This window comes from Phyllobates terribilis, unplaced genomic scaffold (genome assembly GCF_046119375.1).
Source record: "Phyllobates terribilis strain yellow unplaced genomic scaffold, ASM4611937v1 Scaffold_136__1_contigs__length_4911898, whole genome shotgun sequence".
NCBI classification, from domain to species: Eukaryota; Metazoa; Chordata; class Amphibia; order Anura; family Dendrobatidae; genus Phyllobates; species Phyllobates terribilis.
In genome coordinates, this window is record NW_027362896.1 from 1,285,379 (window position 1) to 1,303,825 (window position 18,447).

The 18,447-nt window shown below is 46.7% G+C and overlaps 1 protein-coding gene across 1 annotated transcript in view; it reads left to right on the forward strand.

The window, feature by feature from the left end:
- LOC141204941 (uncharacterized) overlaps positions 1 to 18,447 on the forward strand; it is an 82,206-nt gene that overhangs the window by 38,352 nt on the left and 25,407 nt on the right. Inside the window, exon 10 of the mRNA XM_073663981.1 lies at positions 14,130 to 14,921. Coding sequence (XP_073520082.1) covers positions 14,130 to 14,921 — 792 coding nt within the window. The remainder of the gene's footprint in view (positions 1 to 14,129; positions 14,922 to 18,447) is intronic.

Below are 18,447 nucleotides of genomic sequence, written 5' to 3' on the forward strand. Positions count from 1 at the left end.
TCTTCACAGATGAAAGCAGGTTCACACTGAGCACATGTGACAGACTTGACAGAGTCTGGAGACGCCGTGGAGAGCGATCTGCTGCCTGCAACATCCTTCAGCATGACCGGTTTGGCAGTGGGTCAGTAATGGTATGGGGTGGCATTTCTTTGGAGGGCCGCACAACCCTCCATGTGCTCGCCAGAGGTAGCCTGACTGCCATTAGATACCGAGATGAGATCTTCAGACCCCTTGTGACACCATATGCTGGTGCGGTTGGCCCTGGGTTCCTCCTAATGCAGGACAATGCCACACCTCATGTGGCTGGAGTGTGTCAGCAGTTCCTGCAAGATGAAGGTATTGAAGCTATGGACTGGCCCGCCCGTTCCCCAGACCTGAATCCGATTGAGCACATCTGGGACATCATGTCTCGCTCCATCCACCAACGTCACGTTGCAGCACAGACTGTCCAGGAGTTGGCGGATGCTTTAGTCCAGATCTGGGAGGACATCCCACAGGAGACCATCCGCAACCTCATCAGGAGCATGCCCAGGCATTGTAGGGAGGTCATACAGGCACGTGGAGGCCACACACAATACTGAGCCTCATTTTGACTTGTTTTAAGGACATTACATCAAAGTTCGATCAGCCTGTAGTGTGTTTTTCCACTTTTATTTTGGGGTGACTCCAAATCCAGGCCTCCATTGGTTCATAAATTTGATGATTTTTGTGTGATTTTGTTGTCAGCACATTCAACCTTGTACAGAACAAAGTATTCAATGAGAATATTTCATTCATTCAGATCTAGGATGTGTTATTTTAGTGTTCCCTTTATTTTTTTGAGCAGTGTATATGAGTTTCACTTTTTGTATTGAAGAACTGAAGTAAATTAACTTTTTGATGATATTCTAATTTTGTGAGAAGCACCTGTACCTTTAAAAAGAAAGACTGATTGACCTCAGGTTAGCTAAGAACAGGAACCTCAGAGAAAGCTGTTTTGAGAGGACAAAAAGCATTTACCACTTAGTCTGAGCAAGAAGAAAAATATATTCCCTTCATAGTCATGTCCGTAAAAGTCTTGGTTATGACCAAAAAGTTCTTAATGAACTTCCAATAAAATTTGCAAAGCCAAAAAAATTCAGTAACGCTTTCAGGTTACTAGGTTGAACCCAATCGAGGACTGCTTCTGCCTCAACGGGTAACATCTGAAATCCCAATGCAAAAATTAAATGTCCTAAGAACTGCACCTGCTGTACCTCAAATTGACGGTTCACGATGCTTCTCCAGAGTACGCGAGTAACTCAAAATGTCATCCAGGTAAATTACCACAAATCTATCCACCAGTGAGCAAATAATGTCATTCATGAGATTTTGAAAGACTGCCGGAGCATTGGTTAATTCAAATTAATCATCATCAAATTTTCAAAAAGACCTCGGGCATATTGAATGTGGTATTCCATTCGTCACCCTCACGTACTGTCACGGGTGTGTCAGAGGTGACAGACAGTCGCCCTGAAGTGGCTTGCAGGAGATCTCTACGTTTGGCATTGCAGACCGCTCCTTAGATAAGAGGCTGTCTTTAGGACTGAGTGGCTACCTCTCCTTTGATAATTAGCTCTCTGGCTTGGGTGTATATATACCTGGTGTGTCTGAGAGGGAGTCGCCGGTTATACTCATTTCTACTTGTGAAGCTTAGCAGGAGCAGTACTTTCTCCTCTCTGGAGCTTAAGGCCGTGTGCACATTTGGAGTTCATCTAAAGCTAAGCTGTTTTCCCCCTGTTTTGTCTACCCTTGTCTATAGGGTTTAGCCTAGGTTAACTAATGCTCATCTCCTCCCATCCCTAGCCGTAGCCATACATCAGGGAGAGTGGGGTGAGGCACGCGTGTGGCGATTGCTGAAAAGGCAATATAGGGATGCTAGTTGAGACAGGGTGGCACCAGATCAGACTAGGAGGTCTCCACTTCCCCCTTTCCCTAGTGTCTGGGATCCCTTTCCATTTTCCCTCTGTGTTGCCTTAAGTCTTTCCCACACCTGGCATGACATTATAACTGGCCAAGCACGTTTTGAAAAGGAAAAAAAAAAATGGAGCGGATATGTTGTTTGTTTTTTTTTCTTTGTGTGTTCTTGGGCATGAACCTTTTTTTTTCCTTTCTCCCTTGGGTATGGCTTCAGTTGCAGAGCAGCTGCACAGGCTGTCTCTGGAGGTGAATCACCTCCGTGGTGAGGTACAGCAGCAGCATCAGCGGTTACAGGTCGCCAATATGGGGGTCTCTGCAGGTAGGCCTGTCCATCCTGAACCCAAGGTTTCCCTTCCGGACAGATTTTCAGAAGGTAGGGACAAGTTTTTTGTATTTAAGGAGGCATGCAAATTTAATTTTAAACTTCGTCCCTACACCTCCAGTAATGAGGAGCGTGTTGGCATTGTGATCTCTTTATTGCAGGGCAATCCTCAGTCATGGGCGTTTTCGTTACCGCAGGACTCGGTTTGTCTCCAATCTGTGGAGGGTTTTTTGGAGCTCTGGTCCTCATCTATGATGACTCTGACCGAGTCGCCTTGGCTAAGTCTAGGCTACGTCGCCTTCAGCAGGGGATTCGATCAGTGGAGACATACAGTTCGGAATTCCGCAGATGAGTGATGGATTAAAAATGGAATGACTCAACCCTTAGAAGTCAGGTTTGTGAGGGGCTTACTGAAAGGTTGAAAGATGCCTTGGCTGTATATGAAACTCCTCAGTCCTTGGAGGCTGCCATGTCTTTGGCCATACTTCTTGATAGACGCCTTCGGAATAGACGGGTGCGACCATCTTCTCCGGGGCTTTCTTGCCGGGGTTGTGTACCTTTGCCAGGGGAGCAGTCTGGGGGTGAACCAGTACTGGGGGAGGAACCCATGCAGTTAGGGGGTGTCTCTACATCATACATCTCCCTGGATATTCTCAAGAAAAAAGGCGTATTTTTTTTGTGGGAAAAAGGGACACTTTGCTGGGACCTGTCCTTCAATTCCTAAACAAAAGGAGACTCGATTAACTCTCGGTAGTCTTGAGTTAGACAAACAAGGGGTGCATTTGTGGCCAAACTGCAGTTCCCACTATGTCCTGACAGCAGAGGTGGTGCTAGAGAGCAAAACCAAAAAAACTCTGTGTTTATTGACAGTGGAGCCAGAGTCAGCATGGTTGATGCTGAGTTTGTGAAAACTCATGGTCTTACTTTGCTTTAGATGAACCTATTCCCATCTTTGCCATTGACTTGACGCCACTTGCACAGAGAGCATTTACTCAGATTGTCCATAATGTAAAACTGAGGGTGGGGACAGTTCATTGTGAAATCATCCCTTGCTATGTTCTGGACAATCTTCCCACTCCGATTGTCTTGGGTATACCTTGGCTTGTTAAACATAATCCATTGGTGGATTGGCAAACCGGGGAGATTATTGAATGGGGTGATTACTGCCATGAGAACTGTCCAGATATTGACATTGCTACTGTCTCTACGGAAATATTACCTGCTTTTCTGTCGTCTGGTTTTGAGGACGTTTTTTCTGAGAAGGGGTGTCAGGATTTGCGTCCTCATCGTGCTTATGACTGTCCTATTAACCTGACCCCTAGAGCTAAACTACCGAAGTCCAGACTGTATAATCTTTCTGGCCCTGAGAGACAAGCCATGAAGGATTTCATTGCGGAAAGTCTGAAGAAGGGACATATCAGACCCTCATCTTCGCCAGTGGCGGCAGGGTTCTTCTTTGCAAAGAAAATGATGGCGGTCTACTTCCCTGTTTAAATTTCCGGGAATTAAATCAAATTACCATCCGTGATCCATACCCTCTTCCTCTGATTCCTGATTTGTTCAGACAGGTTGTGGGAGCTAAGATATTCTCCAAGTTGGACTTAAGGAGAGCCTACAATCTGGTTAGAATCATAGAAGGGGACAAATGGAAGACAGTGTTCAATACCCTGGAAGGACATTTCGAGAGTCTGGTTATGCCTTTTGGTTTGACCAATGCACTTGCGGTATTCCAGCATTTCATAAATTATATTTTGATGGGGAGGTTTGTGGTGGTCTATCTGGACGATATTTTAGTTTATTCACCTGATTTTGAGACTCATCGGGGGCATGTTAAGTAGGTGCTTCAGATATTAAGGGATAACAAACTTTACGCCAAACTATAAAAATGTGTTTTTGATGTTCAGGAGGTGCAGTTTTTGGGGTACTTGTTGTCATCTTCACGTTTTCGGATGGATCCGGAACAGATCAGTGCAGTTCTTGACTGGGAACGTCCCGAGAACCTGAAGGCTCTACAACGTTTTCTGGGCTTTACTAATTTTTACAGGAAATTCATCCAAAATTACTCTGTTATAGTGAAACCCCTTACTGACATGACTAAGAAGGGGTCTGATTTTCCAAATGGTTGGATGCTTCCCTCCAGGCTTTTTCTTCCTTAAAGAATCATTTTACCACTGCACCTATATTCAGTCAACCCGATGTTTCTCAACCCTTTATTGTGGAGGTCAATGCTTCAGATGTCTGGGTTGGGGCTGTGTTGTCTCAGGGTTCGTCCCCTGGTAAATGGCATCCATGCACGTTCTTTTCTAAAAAATTGTCTTCGGCTGAGAGAAATTATGATGTGGGTAATAGGGAACTTTTGGCGATCAAATTGGCATACGAGGAATGCCAACATTGGTTGGCGGGGGCTGTCCATTCTATTACTGTTATTACTGACCAGAAGAACCTGTCATATCTCCAGTCAGCTAAAAGTCTCAACCCTAGGCAAGCCAGATGGTCCCTGTTTTTTACTAGGTTCAATTTTGTTGTCACTTTTCCTCCAGGGGCCAAAAATGTCAAGGCTGATGCTTTGTCCCGGAGCTTCCCTGGTGGTGGTGACCATGATAACCCTGCCGCGATATTACAGAAAGAGGTAGTTATTTCGGCTCTTTATCCTGAACTGGAGGGTGAGGTGTTGGAGGCTCAGGGGGACGACTCTGCCACCTGCCGTTCAGGAAAGTTATTTGTACCATCTAAGCTGCACCGCAAAGTAATCAAGGAACATCATAACTCTGTGCTTCCTGGTGGTAAGGCAACCGCGGACCTCCTCTCTCGTCATTTTTGGTGGCCCGGGTTGCATCGGGATGTAATTGAACATGTAGCTGCTTGTAGTATTTGTGTTTCCGTCCGGTACTCTTCTTCCTCTACCTATCCCTAGTAGGCCATGGACACACTTGTCCATGGATTTTATTACTGACATACCGGTTTCTGCAGGCAAAATGATGGTTTTGGTCGTAGTAGATAGGTTCAGAAAAATGGTTCACTTCGTCGCATTACCTGCACTTCCCAATGCCAAGTCACTTGTTCAGGTGTTCATAAATGAGATTGTGAAGCTTCACAGGGTTCCCTCCGATGTGGTGTCTGATCGGGGGACCCAGTTTGTTTCCAAGGTCTGGAAGGCATTCTGTTCTCGGCTGGGGGTGAAGCTGTCCTTTTCCTCTGCCTTCCACCCTCAGTCGAATGGTCAGACCGAGTGTGTCAATCAGAACTTGGAGACATACCTCAGGTGTTTCATCTCCGAAAATCAGGAGGATTGGGCATCCTACTTACCGCTGGCAGAATTTGCCATCAATAATAATCTTCAAGAATCCTTTGGCAGGTCACCGTTCTTCGGTGCATACGGTTATCATCCACAGTTGGGTATCTTCAGTGGGGGAGGAGCTTCAGGAGTTCCTGAGGAGGAGCGGTTTGCTTCGTCGCTCTCCTTAGTATGGCAGGGTGTTCTGTGTAATTTAAAGACCATGGGAGACTGCTATAAACGTATGGCTGACAGAAAACGCATGCCAGGTCCGGACTTGAATGTGAATGACTTTGTGTGGTTGTCTACCAGGAATATAACATTGAAAGTTCCTTCTTGGAAGCTGAGACCTAGGTTTAATGGTCCCTATAAAATAACCGCCGTCATTAACCCAGCTGTGTTTCGTCTTAAACTTCCTCAGGCCCTTAAGGTCCACAATGTGTTCCAAAGGTCCTTACTCAAAAGGTATGTGGAACCTCTTGAGCCCTCACCTCTATCACCGCCCCCAGTAATGGTTGATGGTAATCTGGAGTTCCAGATTTCGAGGATTGTAGATTCCCGTCTCCAACGTCGTTCTCTGCAATACTTGGTGCACTGGAAAGGCTATGGTCCAGAGGAGAGGATGTGAGTTTCAGCGTCAGAGGTAAACGCTCCCAGATTGGTTCGTTCATTCAACACCTGTTTTCCTGAGAAACCAGGTCCTGAGTGTCCGGAGGCCACTCGTAGGGGGGGGGGGGTACTGTCACGGGTGTGTCAGAGGTGACAGACAGTCGCCCTGCAGTGAGTTGCGGGAAAGCTCTACATTTGGCATTGCAGACGGCTCCTTAGATAAGAGGCTGTCTTTAGGACCGAGCGGCTACCTCTCCCTTGCTAATTAGCTCTCTGGCCTGGGGGTATATATACCTGGTGTGTCTGAGAGGGAGTCGCCAGTTATACTCATTTCTACTTGTGAAGCTTAGCAGGAGCAGTACTTCGTCCTCTATGGAACTTGAGGCCATGTGCTTATTTGGAGTTCATCTAAAGCTAAACTGTTTTCCCCCAGTTTTGTCTACCTTTGTTGTCTATAGAGTTTAGGTTGACTTGTGCTCATCTATTCCCATCCCTAGCCATAGCCATACGCCAGGGAGAGTAGGGCGAGGCAGGCGTGCGGCGATTTCTGAAGAGGCAATATAGGGATGCTAGTTGAGACAGGGTGACATCAGATCAGACTAGGAGGTCTCCACTCCCCCCTTTCTCTAGTGTCTGGGCTTCCTTTCCATTTTCCCTCTGTGTTACACTAAGTCTTTCCCACACCTGGCGTGACACGTACGTGTATAAGGTTGTATACCCCTCTCAAGTCAAGTTTGTAAAATCATTTATCTCCAGATAATTGGTTAAACAGCTCAGGTAAAAGGACAGGGATTGTGAACCGTGATTTTATTAATCTCTTTAAAATCCAAGTACAGACGCAACCCTCCATCCTAAACAAACCCCCCACAGTGACTGGAGAGGTGGATGGCCACATATGACCCTTAGGCCACGGCCCCACTATCAGTATTCGGTCAGTATTCGGTCAGTATTTTTCCTCAGGAGTGGGAGCCAAAACCAGGTGAGGAACAATCAGAGAAAAGGTGGAATAGAAACAAGTCACCAATTCTGCATTTATCACCCACTCCTGGAGTAGATGTCCGGTAACTGGTAATAATCACCTCATGTGTCGTCTATCTGCCTTCCTGGCAGGAAAATCCCACGTCACATTTCATCCATAAAACTGTAGAAAAGGCGGCGCGGGGTAATTGTGCCAGAAGTGAGGGGCAAATAATGCCGGAAATGTCACCGACTGCGGAGACGTCTCCATGTAGCATCTTCACTCCGGATATCACTGTACAGGAGCCGCACAGTTCACACTGTGCATCCACTGAGGCCCCTGATCATGTGACCCCTGACTCCTCCCCTCCTGTGACCTCATCACAGCTCCTGTGTGCACAGAACAGCCATATATGTGGTGGCGGCTCTGCAGGTGGAGGTATGTGGAGACCCCATTACTGGGCGCAGAGGGCATTAACCCCTTCAGCACGGGTACTCTTTTGGGGTCTTGTGTTGCCCCTTTATAAGAATCATAAGGTTTTTGTTCTGTTTCCTGTAATAGATACATACGACCCAACTATGGAGACAGGAAGTGAGGAAACGTATTGTTCTCATAGTACAGGACCCCTTTACTGCCCCACAGTGTAATGCCCCCATTATGCCCCTTATGCAGGATGTATGATGCCCCCACAGTGTAATGCCCCCATTATGCCCCTTATGCAGGATGTATGATGCCCCCACACAGTGTAATGCCCCCATTATGCCCCTTATGCAGTATGTATGATGCCCCCACACAGTGTAATGCCCCCATTATGCCCCTTATACAGGATGTATGATGCCCCCACACAGTGTAATGCCCCCATTATGCCCCTTATGCAGGATGTATGATGCCCCCACAGTGTAATGCCCTCATTATGCCCCTTATGCAGGATGTATGATGCCACCCACAGTGTAATGCCCCCATTATGCCCCTTATGCAGGATGTATGATGCCCCCCACTGTGTAATGCCCCCATTATGCTCCTTATGCAGGATGTATGATGCCCCCACACAGTGTAATGCCCCCATTATGCCCCTTATGCAGGATGTATGATGCCCCCCACAGTGTAATGCCCCCATTATGCTCCTTATGCAGGATGTATGATGCCCCCACACAGTGTAATGCCCCCATTATGCTCCTTATGCAGGATGTATGATGCCCCCACACAGTGTAATGCCCCCATTATGCTCCTTATGCAGTATGTATGTTGCCCCCCACAGTGTAATGCCCCCTTTATGCCCCTTATGCACTATGTATGATGCCCCCACACAGTGTAATGCCCCCCATTATGCCCCTTTTGCTTTATGTATGATGCCCCCCACACAGTGTTAAGCCCCCTTTATGCCCCTTATGCAGTATGTATGATGCCCCCACACAGTGTAATGCCCCCATTATGCCCGTTATGCAGGATGTATGATGCCCCCACACAGTGTAATGCCCCCATTATGCCCCTTATGCAGGATGGATGATGCCCCCACAGAGTGTAATGCGCCCATTATGCCACTTATGCAGGATGTATGATGCCCCCCACAGTGTAATGCCCCCATCATGCCCCTTATGCAGGATGTATGATGCCCCCACACAGTGTAATGCCCCCATTATTCCCCTTATGCAGGATGTATGATGCCCCACACAGTGTAATGCCCCCATTATGCCCCTTATGTAGTATGTATGATGCCCCCCACACAGTGTAATGCCCCCATGATGTCCCTTATGTAGGATGTATGATGCCCCCACACAGTGTAATGCCCCCATTATGCCCGTTGTGCAGGATATATGATGCCCCCACACAGTGTAATGCCCCCATTATGCCCCTTATGCTGTATGTATGATGCCCCCACACAGTGTAATGCCCCCATTATGCACCTTTTGCTTTATGTATGATGCCCTCACACAGTGTAATGCCCCCATTATGCCCCTTATGCAGGATGTATGATGCCCCACACAGTGTAATGCCCCCATTATGCCCCTTATGCTGGATGTATGATGCCCCCACACAGTGTAATGCCCCCATTATGCCCCTTATGCAGTATGTATGATGCCCCCACACAGTGTAATGTTCCCATTATGCCCCTTTTGCAGGATGTATGATGCCCCCACACAGTGTAATGCCCCCATTATGCCCCTTATGCAGTATGTATGATGCCCCTATTATGCCCCTGTAATCAGGAGACCGGATACATCCCACAGACAAACACAATGTGGAAGTAACCAATATAATTATTTATGTCCCTGATATGGGGGAATTGTGATAACTATAGCAACAGTGAATAATGCAGAACAGGGAGATTACAAGGTGAAATCTATAATAACAGATATACAATGAATTCTCCGGCTCACTCTTAACTCCAATCACCGCTTCTAACCGTATGTTTCTTTATCTACTGACAAGGGTGGTAGTCCGGACACATAGTGGCCATTATGCTCTGCGGTGTGGGACACATAACTATGGATATGTGCAGTCACGGGTACGAATGGTGCGGTGGCAATCAGTTTATCTGGCGTTTCAGTGTAAAACGCGTCACTTCCGGTCATTCACACTAGGCGATGGACATTGTCGGACCTCTAGTGCATGAGAACAACCTCCACGACTAGGCAGTATCACCTTTGTTTCGGTACGGGATAGGGTACGGTAGTGATGGTATCAATTATTCAGGAGCATCATTGTTTTAATCAGTTTAGATTCATCCACAACAAGTCATTCAGCTTTGTAATTTTGCTAGATTTAAGTATATATGTTTTTAGTTCAGTTTTTAATGCATATATTTAATAAAGGTCTAAGGTTTTGCTTTAGAGGGCTTTTCCCCCAGTACTGCCCCTTAAACACACAATATAGTTTGTGACGACATTGCATTTAATCTTAATTATGCAGACGTAAATTCAGTAGGCCAGGAGACATACGCTATTATCTTTATATTGACTTTTCAATTTGTGTTTTTCTTTGATTGGTCAAGAAGTACAGACTATTGTTTGTATAACCCTGGATGTTGACACTTGAGTTGATATTTACTGCAACTTATTGTCTGCTAACTTTGCAAGACAGGGATGCAGGGTCATTGAACAATGGATGTTTGCTATATATGTTTATTGACCAATATGTGGGCCCTTTGACTTATTGACCTGCAAAACAGAGAAGGAAGAACTATGCAGATTGATTAAGTGCTTGACACAATGAGAATTAAACTCATCCCACCTTTCCGCTGACCTGTGGATGATGACCTGAGCCACAGATGTAAATGTAAGGAGGACATTCTATTGTTCTGCAAGAAGAATGAGAGCGTCACGCCAGGTGTGGGAAAGACTTAATGCAACACAAAAGGAAGAGGGAAAGGGAACCCAGACTCTAGGGAAAGGGGGGAGTGAAGACCTTCTAGGCTGATCTAATATCATCCTGTCTCCACTAACATCCCTATATTGTTTCTTCACCAATCGTCGCACGCGTACCTCGCCCTGTCTTTCCCTGGCATTTGGCCCTGGCTAGGGAGGGAGGGGATGAGCACTAGTCGATCCCGACTGAATACTAATGACAACAAGGGGGCACAAACACAGGAAAATCGGTTAGCTTTAGTCGACTCCAGACAAATGCGCACACGTCCTCTAGCACTAGAGAGGAAGAAGTACTGCTCTTGCTCAAGCCTTCACAAGGAATAATGAATATCGCCGACACCTCCCTCTGGCACACAGCAGGTATTTATACACCCAGGCCAGGGTGTTAATTAGCCAGAAGAAGGTAGCCGCTGGGGCCTAGAGAGACAGCTTCTCAGAAGTTGTTTGTAATGCCAAATAAAGAGATCTCCTGCAACCAACTGCAGGGTGACTATCTGTCACTTCTGACACACCCATGACACAGAGTGAAATGCCAGAGCAACAGCTAAGACAACATGGCTCCATCAAGAGGAACACAGGTTTGACTTTCTACAGGATGTCAGCTTAGGGGACCACGGCCCCAGCTGGAGGAACACAGATATGCTCCATTTGAATATCGCTGAACCCATGGATACGTTTGGGGAAGCTAGGATTGTGACTCTCCGGTCACCGTACCCCCAGGGATATGTTTGGGGAAACCAGGTTGGGACCTTCCAGTCACCTGTTCCCATGGAGATGTTTGGGGTAGCCACGTTGGGACCCTCCAGTCACCTGGAACCCATGGATATGTTCAGAGAAGCCAGGTTGGGACCCTCCCTTCACATACCTCAATAGACTTCCAGCTTCCTAAGCTAGTCGATACCTCCTCTCTGTGGGTGCCCACCAAAAGCGGGGTGCCACTGGTGGGGGTAGTCGACCCTGGAAGCCCCGAAGTCGCAGCAGCTTTAATCCCGGCAAGTCAGCAGAAGGGTGAGACTTGGTAATTTTGCACCATCTTGGGTGGAAACATCACAACATCACGGCTGTAGTAGGGAGCCTCAGTACTCACACTGCACAGACCGGAGCAGCACACCTCGGGAACGGGGTTGGTTAAGTAGTGTGTGTTATTTTTTTTTTAAATATTAGGAAATGTGGGGCATCATATTAAGTGAAGGGCTGTGGGGATTGTGATGTTGTTACTACATCTGTGATTGGTTGGCTGTTATCCTTGTTTCAGTTTCTGCCTAGTAACGATGATGTAATGGGGAGGAGGGGACAAGGCGGAAGGAGGGTAGCGCGCGGGTAGCGGAGAGAGAAGGGAACGGAAGCAGGAGAATAAAAGTATGGCTGTCTAAACCTACCATCCAGCATCTCTGTGTGGCCTTCTGGAGTTCCTTTCGTCTGCATAACAACACCACAACTGGCGACGAGGAAGCGTTCATCATCAACTAAAGGTATTTCAGCTCTACAACAATGGCCTGTTTACCTGCCTTCCCTGCTTTTGATGTACATCAGTCCCCAGCTAACCTAGCAGCATGTTGGGAGAAATGGCTGAAGCGTTTTGATATATTCCTACAAGCCATGAATATATCAGATGATACCAGGAAGAAAGCCATGCTATTACATTATGCAGGGGAACAAGTCTATGATATCTTCACTACTCTGCCTAATACTGGAGAAGACAAAGACTATGAGCTCAGCAAGGCAGCATTAAGCAAATACTTCTCCCCACACAGAAATGCGGCATTTGAAACCTTCAAGTTTAGACAATTAAAGCAGTCAGCAACAGAAAATATTGATGAATATCATGTCCGACTACGGCACCTTGCAGCTTACTGTGAATTTGCAGATGTCGACAAAGAGATCCAAATGCAGATTTTACAAGGCCGCATCTCCTCTAAATTACGGAGACAAGCACTCAGAGATCCCACCATGACTTTAGCAAAACTGCTTGAAACAGCACGTGTAAATAATACCGCCGAAAAACAAGCTAAACTCATAGAGAACATTGAGTGCGAGGCGGAAGCACCATCTTGTATAGCAAAGCTAACACAGAGACCGCCTGTGCCTCGTACGCAGGGGGCAACTTGCTACAACTGCGGAGGGTCGTATCCTCACCAGAATGTCTGCCCAGCAAAAGGGGGGACCTGCCATAATTGTGGAAAACAAAACCATTTTGCAAAAGTGTGTAGATCCAAACCACAATCCCCTCATCCCACAGTACAACCCAGGTCACAAAAAGTCCAAACGCTGCAGCTTACTGACGAGCCTCACAGTACTTATCTATTCTCAGTAACTGCAGAGGGATCTCAAACACTGCACGCACTTACCAGTCCAAGGCGACTTATCCTGATAAATGGCAGTCCGGTGGAAGCCCTAGTAGACACGGGGGCGTCAGTAAACGTCATCAGCCGTGCAGTCTATTGCCGACTCCCGAACAGACCTGCTCTACAAAGCACTAGCCTAAAGATTTTTCCTTATGGTTCAGCATCGGCACTACCCCTGTGCGGCAAATTTCAGTCAGAACTTGCAGCTGACGGGAAGTCCATCACAGACACTGTATATGTAGTAGAGTGCTCCGCAGACACGCTTCTCAGCTGCAGTACTGCTATATCTCTGGGTCTGGTCAACCTGGTCAATAGCGTCACGGGTCCTTCGGCCCAACACATCATGCAGAGGTACCCCAATCTCTTTAAAGGTCTCGGTAAGCTAAAAGACGTTCAGATAAAATTGCATATTGACCAGTCAATACAGCCGTCTGTTCAACCTCACAGGCGCATCCCATTTCATGTCCGCAAACTTGTGGAGCAAGAACTGCAAGATCTGGAAGCGTCTGATGTTGTTGAACGAGTTGAAGGCCCGACCCCTTGGGTATCGCCCATTGTTGTTGCACCAAAACCAAAGCAGCCTGGTAAAATCCGGCTATGTGTGGATATGCGGCATGCCAATCTGGCTATTCAAAGAGAAAGGCACATCACGCCCACTATTGATGACATTCTCGCAGACCTGAATGGTGCAAAAGTATTCTCTAAAATTGATTTAAAATCAGGTTATCATCAACTTGAGTTGCATCCAGATTCCAGATACATTACAACTTTTAGTACCCACGTGGGTTTACGACGATTCAAGAGGTTGAACTTTGGTATCTCATCTGCGGCAGAAATATTTCAGAACGTTATCAGTCAGGTTCTATCTGGAATAGCAGGAGTCCTAAACGTCAGTGATGACATTCTTATATATGGTACAACCCAAGAGGAGCATGACAGTCACTTAGAGCAAGTGTTTCAGAGACTGCAAGGCTGCAATCTAACTGTCAATCCGTCAAAATGTGAGTTTAACCAAAAGTCATTAAGCTTCTTTGGATATATCTTTTCTGAGCAAGGAGTTTCAGTAGATCCTCAGAAAATTTCTGCCATAAATTCAGCTAGCCAACCTCAAAATGTGTCAGAGGTTCGCAGTTTTCTAGGACTAGTCACGTACTGTGGACGATTTATACCTGATCTGGCCACGGTCTCCGAACCCCTGCGACTACTCACGAAAAAAGACACTCCTTGGACATGGACTACTGAACACCAAGCAGCATTCGACTCCATGAAGTCCAGTCTAACTGGTGACACCGTCATGACCTATTTTGACCCTCTAAAGTCCACCGAGCTTATCGTGGACGCAAGTCCGGTGGGCCTGGGTGCAATTCTCACACAAGTGTCCAAAGCAGGCAACGTCTCTACCATTTCCTATGCAAGCAAAGCCTTAACAGAGACAGAACAACGCTATTCACAAACTGAAAGGGAAGCTCTTGCGGTTGTATGGGGATGCCTTCATTTTCATCTGTACCTTATGGGACATAAATTCACAGTGATAAGTGACCACAAACCGCTCATTCCGCTTTTCAACAAACATTCTTCAAAGCCTCCCCCACGACTTGAACGCTGGTTGCTCCGCCTACAGAACTACCAGTTTCGGTTGAGATACGAGGCAGGAGCTGGTAATCCGGCAGACTACTTCTCGAGACACCCAACACCACAAACTACCAAGGACGACATCCCAGCAACTATCCTTGCAGAGGAACATATCAATTTTATTGTTGCACATTCTGTGCCAAAAGCCATGACTATGGAGGAAATACAACAAACGGTGGATTCCGATCACCAACTTCAGTTAGTTATAGAGACTGTTCGATCTAAAAATTGGAGCAATTTTCTTGCTGAAGCCCGCCTCCAAACACCAGATCAAACAACCTACTTGACAGCTTTCTTTAATGCACGACATGCTCTCTCCGTGTCTGATTCAAATCTACTGTTGCGTAACAATCGGCTGGTGATACCCCAGAAGCTTCAAAGCAGAGTACTGGATCTGGCCCACGAGGCTCATCAAGGGGTGGTGAAAACAAAGCAATTACTGAGAGAGAAAGTCTGGTTTCCAGGACTAGACAAAAAAGTAGAGGCACTTATTGAAACTTGCATACCTTGCCAAGCAACTGCAATTGACCATAGACGCGCACCCTTACAAATGACACCCCTGCCAGAGGGCCCGTGGACTGCTGTTAGTGTTGACTTCTGTGTTTTACCGGATCACTCCTATCTGCTGGTTGTCATGGATGACTATTCGAGGTTCCCAGTCATTGAACATGTTTCGACAACCTCTGCCAGGGCTGTTATACCAAAATTAGACAAGATCTTCTCGGCATATGGCATACCGGAAACAGTGAAATCCGACAATGGACCACCTTTTAATAGCACAGACTTTCGATCATTCGCAACCTATCTGGGTTTCACTCACAGGAAAATAACTCCTTACTGGCCTCAGGCCAATGGTGAAGTGGAACGGTTCATGCAATCAATCAACAAAACTTTGAGGATCGCTACCATGGAGCACAAGGATTTACAGCAAGAGCTACACAGATTTCTTAGACAGTACAGAGCTACACCCCATTCTACTACCGGGGTACCACCCGCCACTGCGCTGTTCAACAGGCCTATGCGTGTCAAACTCCCGAGCGTTCCGCTGAGTCCTGTTCAAACACCAATTGCTACTAAGGATGCCATATCCAAACAGAAGATGAAGAGGTATGCAGATAAGAGCAGTCATCGTTGTAAGCCGCCGGAAGTTTTGGTGGGAGATTGGGTCCTTGTAAAAAGACTAAGACCTAGTGACAAGTTTGCATCACGATACTATCCTGAACCCTTTCAGGTCACACAAGTCAAAGGCACCATGGTCACTGCTCAAGATCACGGTCGCCAGGTCACAAGGAACGTGTCACATTTTAAAAAACTTTGTGACTATATCCCAGAAACAGACGAGGCAGATGGCGATGACGTCCTGCCGGGTCCCCAGAGCTCAGCAGTTCCAAGGGAGGATACCTCAGAGGACTCGGAAAGTTCATCTGGGACTGAGATGTCTCACCGCTATCCAGCGAGGGCAAATCGAAGACCGCCAGCCCACCTCTTGGACTATGTTCTGCAGTAAAAAGAAAAAAAAAGAAAAAACCTTTTGTACTAATGTGAATTTTTGAACCGTTATCCAGTTCTATTGTTGTTTTGTTTTGTGAGAAGAGGAGAGATGTGATGGCTGTTATCCTTGTTTCAGTTTCTGCCTAGTAATGATGATGTAATGGGGAGGAGGGGACAAGGCAGGAGGGTAGCGCGCGGGTAACGGAGAGAGAAGGGAACGGAAGCAGGAGAATAAAAGTATGGCTGTTTAAACCTACCATCCAGCATCTCTGTGTGGCCTTCTGGAGTTCCTTTCGTCTGCATAACAACACCACAGGGATTCTCATACTGAGTGGGTGGCTGGTGGAGGCCATTATACTGAGTACTAAGTGGGGGGCTGTGGTGGACTGTAAGAGCCTCCATACTGAGTGGGGGTTCTCATTTTGTGTAATAGGCTATGGGGGCCATCATACTGTGTGTGGTGTAGTTGGCCATCATACTGTGTGAGAGCTTTTATTCTGAGCTACATGGGCACAGAGGAGAACAATTTCCTGCTGATGTGTCAGATAGGAATAAGAAAGTGAGAAATACAGACCTTTGGTCTACATGGTTGCAGACTTGAATAGATATAGTGTGGTGTGCCAAGAGGAAGAAATCAGTAAGTTCTGAAGGAAAGCCAAGATATAATCGCAGTGAGTATCCGGATTCCAGGCAGGGAGCATAGGGGAGACAAAGGGCAGGGTGAGGTCCTTTGAATACAAACACATGGGCCATGCACACGGTGAACAAGTCTTTAGGACAGTGTTCACACCACCAAAAGACTGAAACACACAAGGACACAGTAAAACAAACGTATAAAAATACTCTGTTGTAAAAAAAAGTAACAGTAAACAGCAAGTGCTCGTAAAAAGGTGATAAAAAACAGGGTATTTAGTTGACACGTTTTTTTGCAAAAAATGTATACCAACGTCAAGGTAACCCACATCAGAGCAGTCCCTATCTGATGTATTTAAAAACTGATCATGTGTATAGTACCTATATGAGCAGATCAGACAGGTAATGTCCATGTGGACACGCTGCAGAGGACGGCATTTTATTTGCATGGCCCACAAGGGAGGAGTGGAGACCTCCCTAATTTTGCAAAAGCAAAATATATTTTCCATGTGCACATCGCCTTACAGTTAATTGGGGATAGTCACAGAGACTGAATTGTTTATATTATTGGCCAGTGGAGATTATAGTTAATGGGGGGCACAGTGCTGCTTATCACTTTATATATTTTGATTACTAAGTGGCTGATAGTATATTAATGAAGGAGGGGTACATATCTGAAGTCAGAGGTGCAGGGTGGGGGAGACACATGTATATATACAATATATGTGACCTTGTTATTTTCTAGGCTGGAGATCATCGTGACAAGATGAGTCGTGGCTGGGAGATGTGGACATGAAGGTCTGACCAGATGGAGAAGAAACAGCAGAAACCGACTCTGATCAGATGAGATGTCAGCGGTAAGTGCCTGGATGTAAATATTATTCTGTATCTGCACTGTGTGACTTGGAGTGATAATGTTATCCCTTTAAAATCCCTTAGGCTGCATTCTCGCATTTGTGTGAAATGTCCGTGTGCTGCCAGATCTTTTTATCCGATGGTCCACGGACTACTAGAGTTTTATAGATCCATTCACACATCCATGAAAATCACGGATCTGAGAATGAGATCTAAGAGGGTCAGAGAATGTCCTGTTCTGATCCGATTATGAGGATTAGAATAAGGCCTGCTCGATGCGTCTGTAAAAGTGGGCAGCACACCGACACCGCACACAGATGCAGGAATGTAGCCGTATTATGTATAGCACAGTCCCTGTTATGGGGACGGTTGCAAACAACTTTATTAATAATGGAAAGCAACCGAACTCGGGGTCCGCGATGCAGCCTAGAAGACTGTGGCCGAACACCTTCCGGGTAAGACGGTAAAACAACCAACTAATATATAACTCCTTCCAGTGTTACTGCACACCGGGATGGGAAAAGGGATTCGCACTATCTCCGTTAACTGCACGAGAGATGTGCGACAAATAACGTAGCCGTAGCCCTGTTAACTGCACAGAGGCTACGCAGCAGACGCTAAGAAGTGTGTGTGACTCACGCCGGCGTATACGTGCTCCCAGCCGGTGTGCAACCGAACTGCGGAGTAACTCTCCACGTTGCTAACAGGCGGTGCCAGGAATACGGAGTCCGCAGTCTGCTCGGGGTGTATAGCGACCCCCTTTTTTGTCCGAAGCTAGAGCAGCAAGAAAGCAGGTGGAGCTCAAACAGACAAGCGTCTACACATGAACACAACCTTAGCTCAATGATCAGAGCGCGCCGCCATGCTTGTGGGCGGCCTATTTAAAGACTAAGCCCTGCCCACTGTCGCATTATTGGTCGCACTACTGATGACGTCACCCGCGGCCAATCAGGCGGTGCCAGGTCACCGGATCAGCTGACACCAAAGCACCAATCACGGTCTGCCATGTCACGGGCATGCTCAGT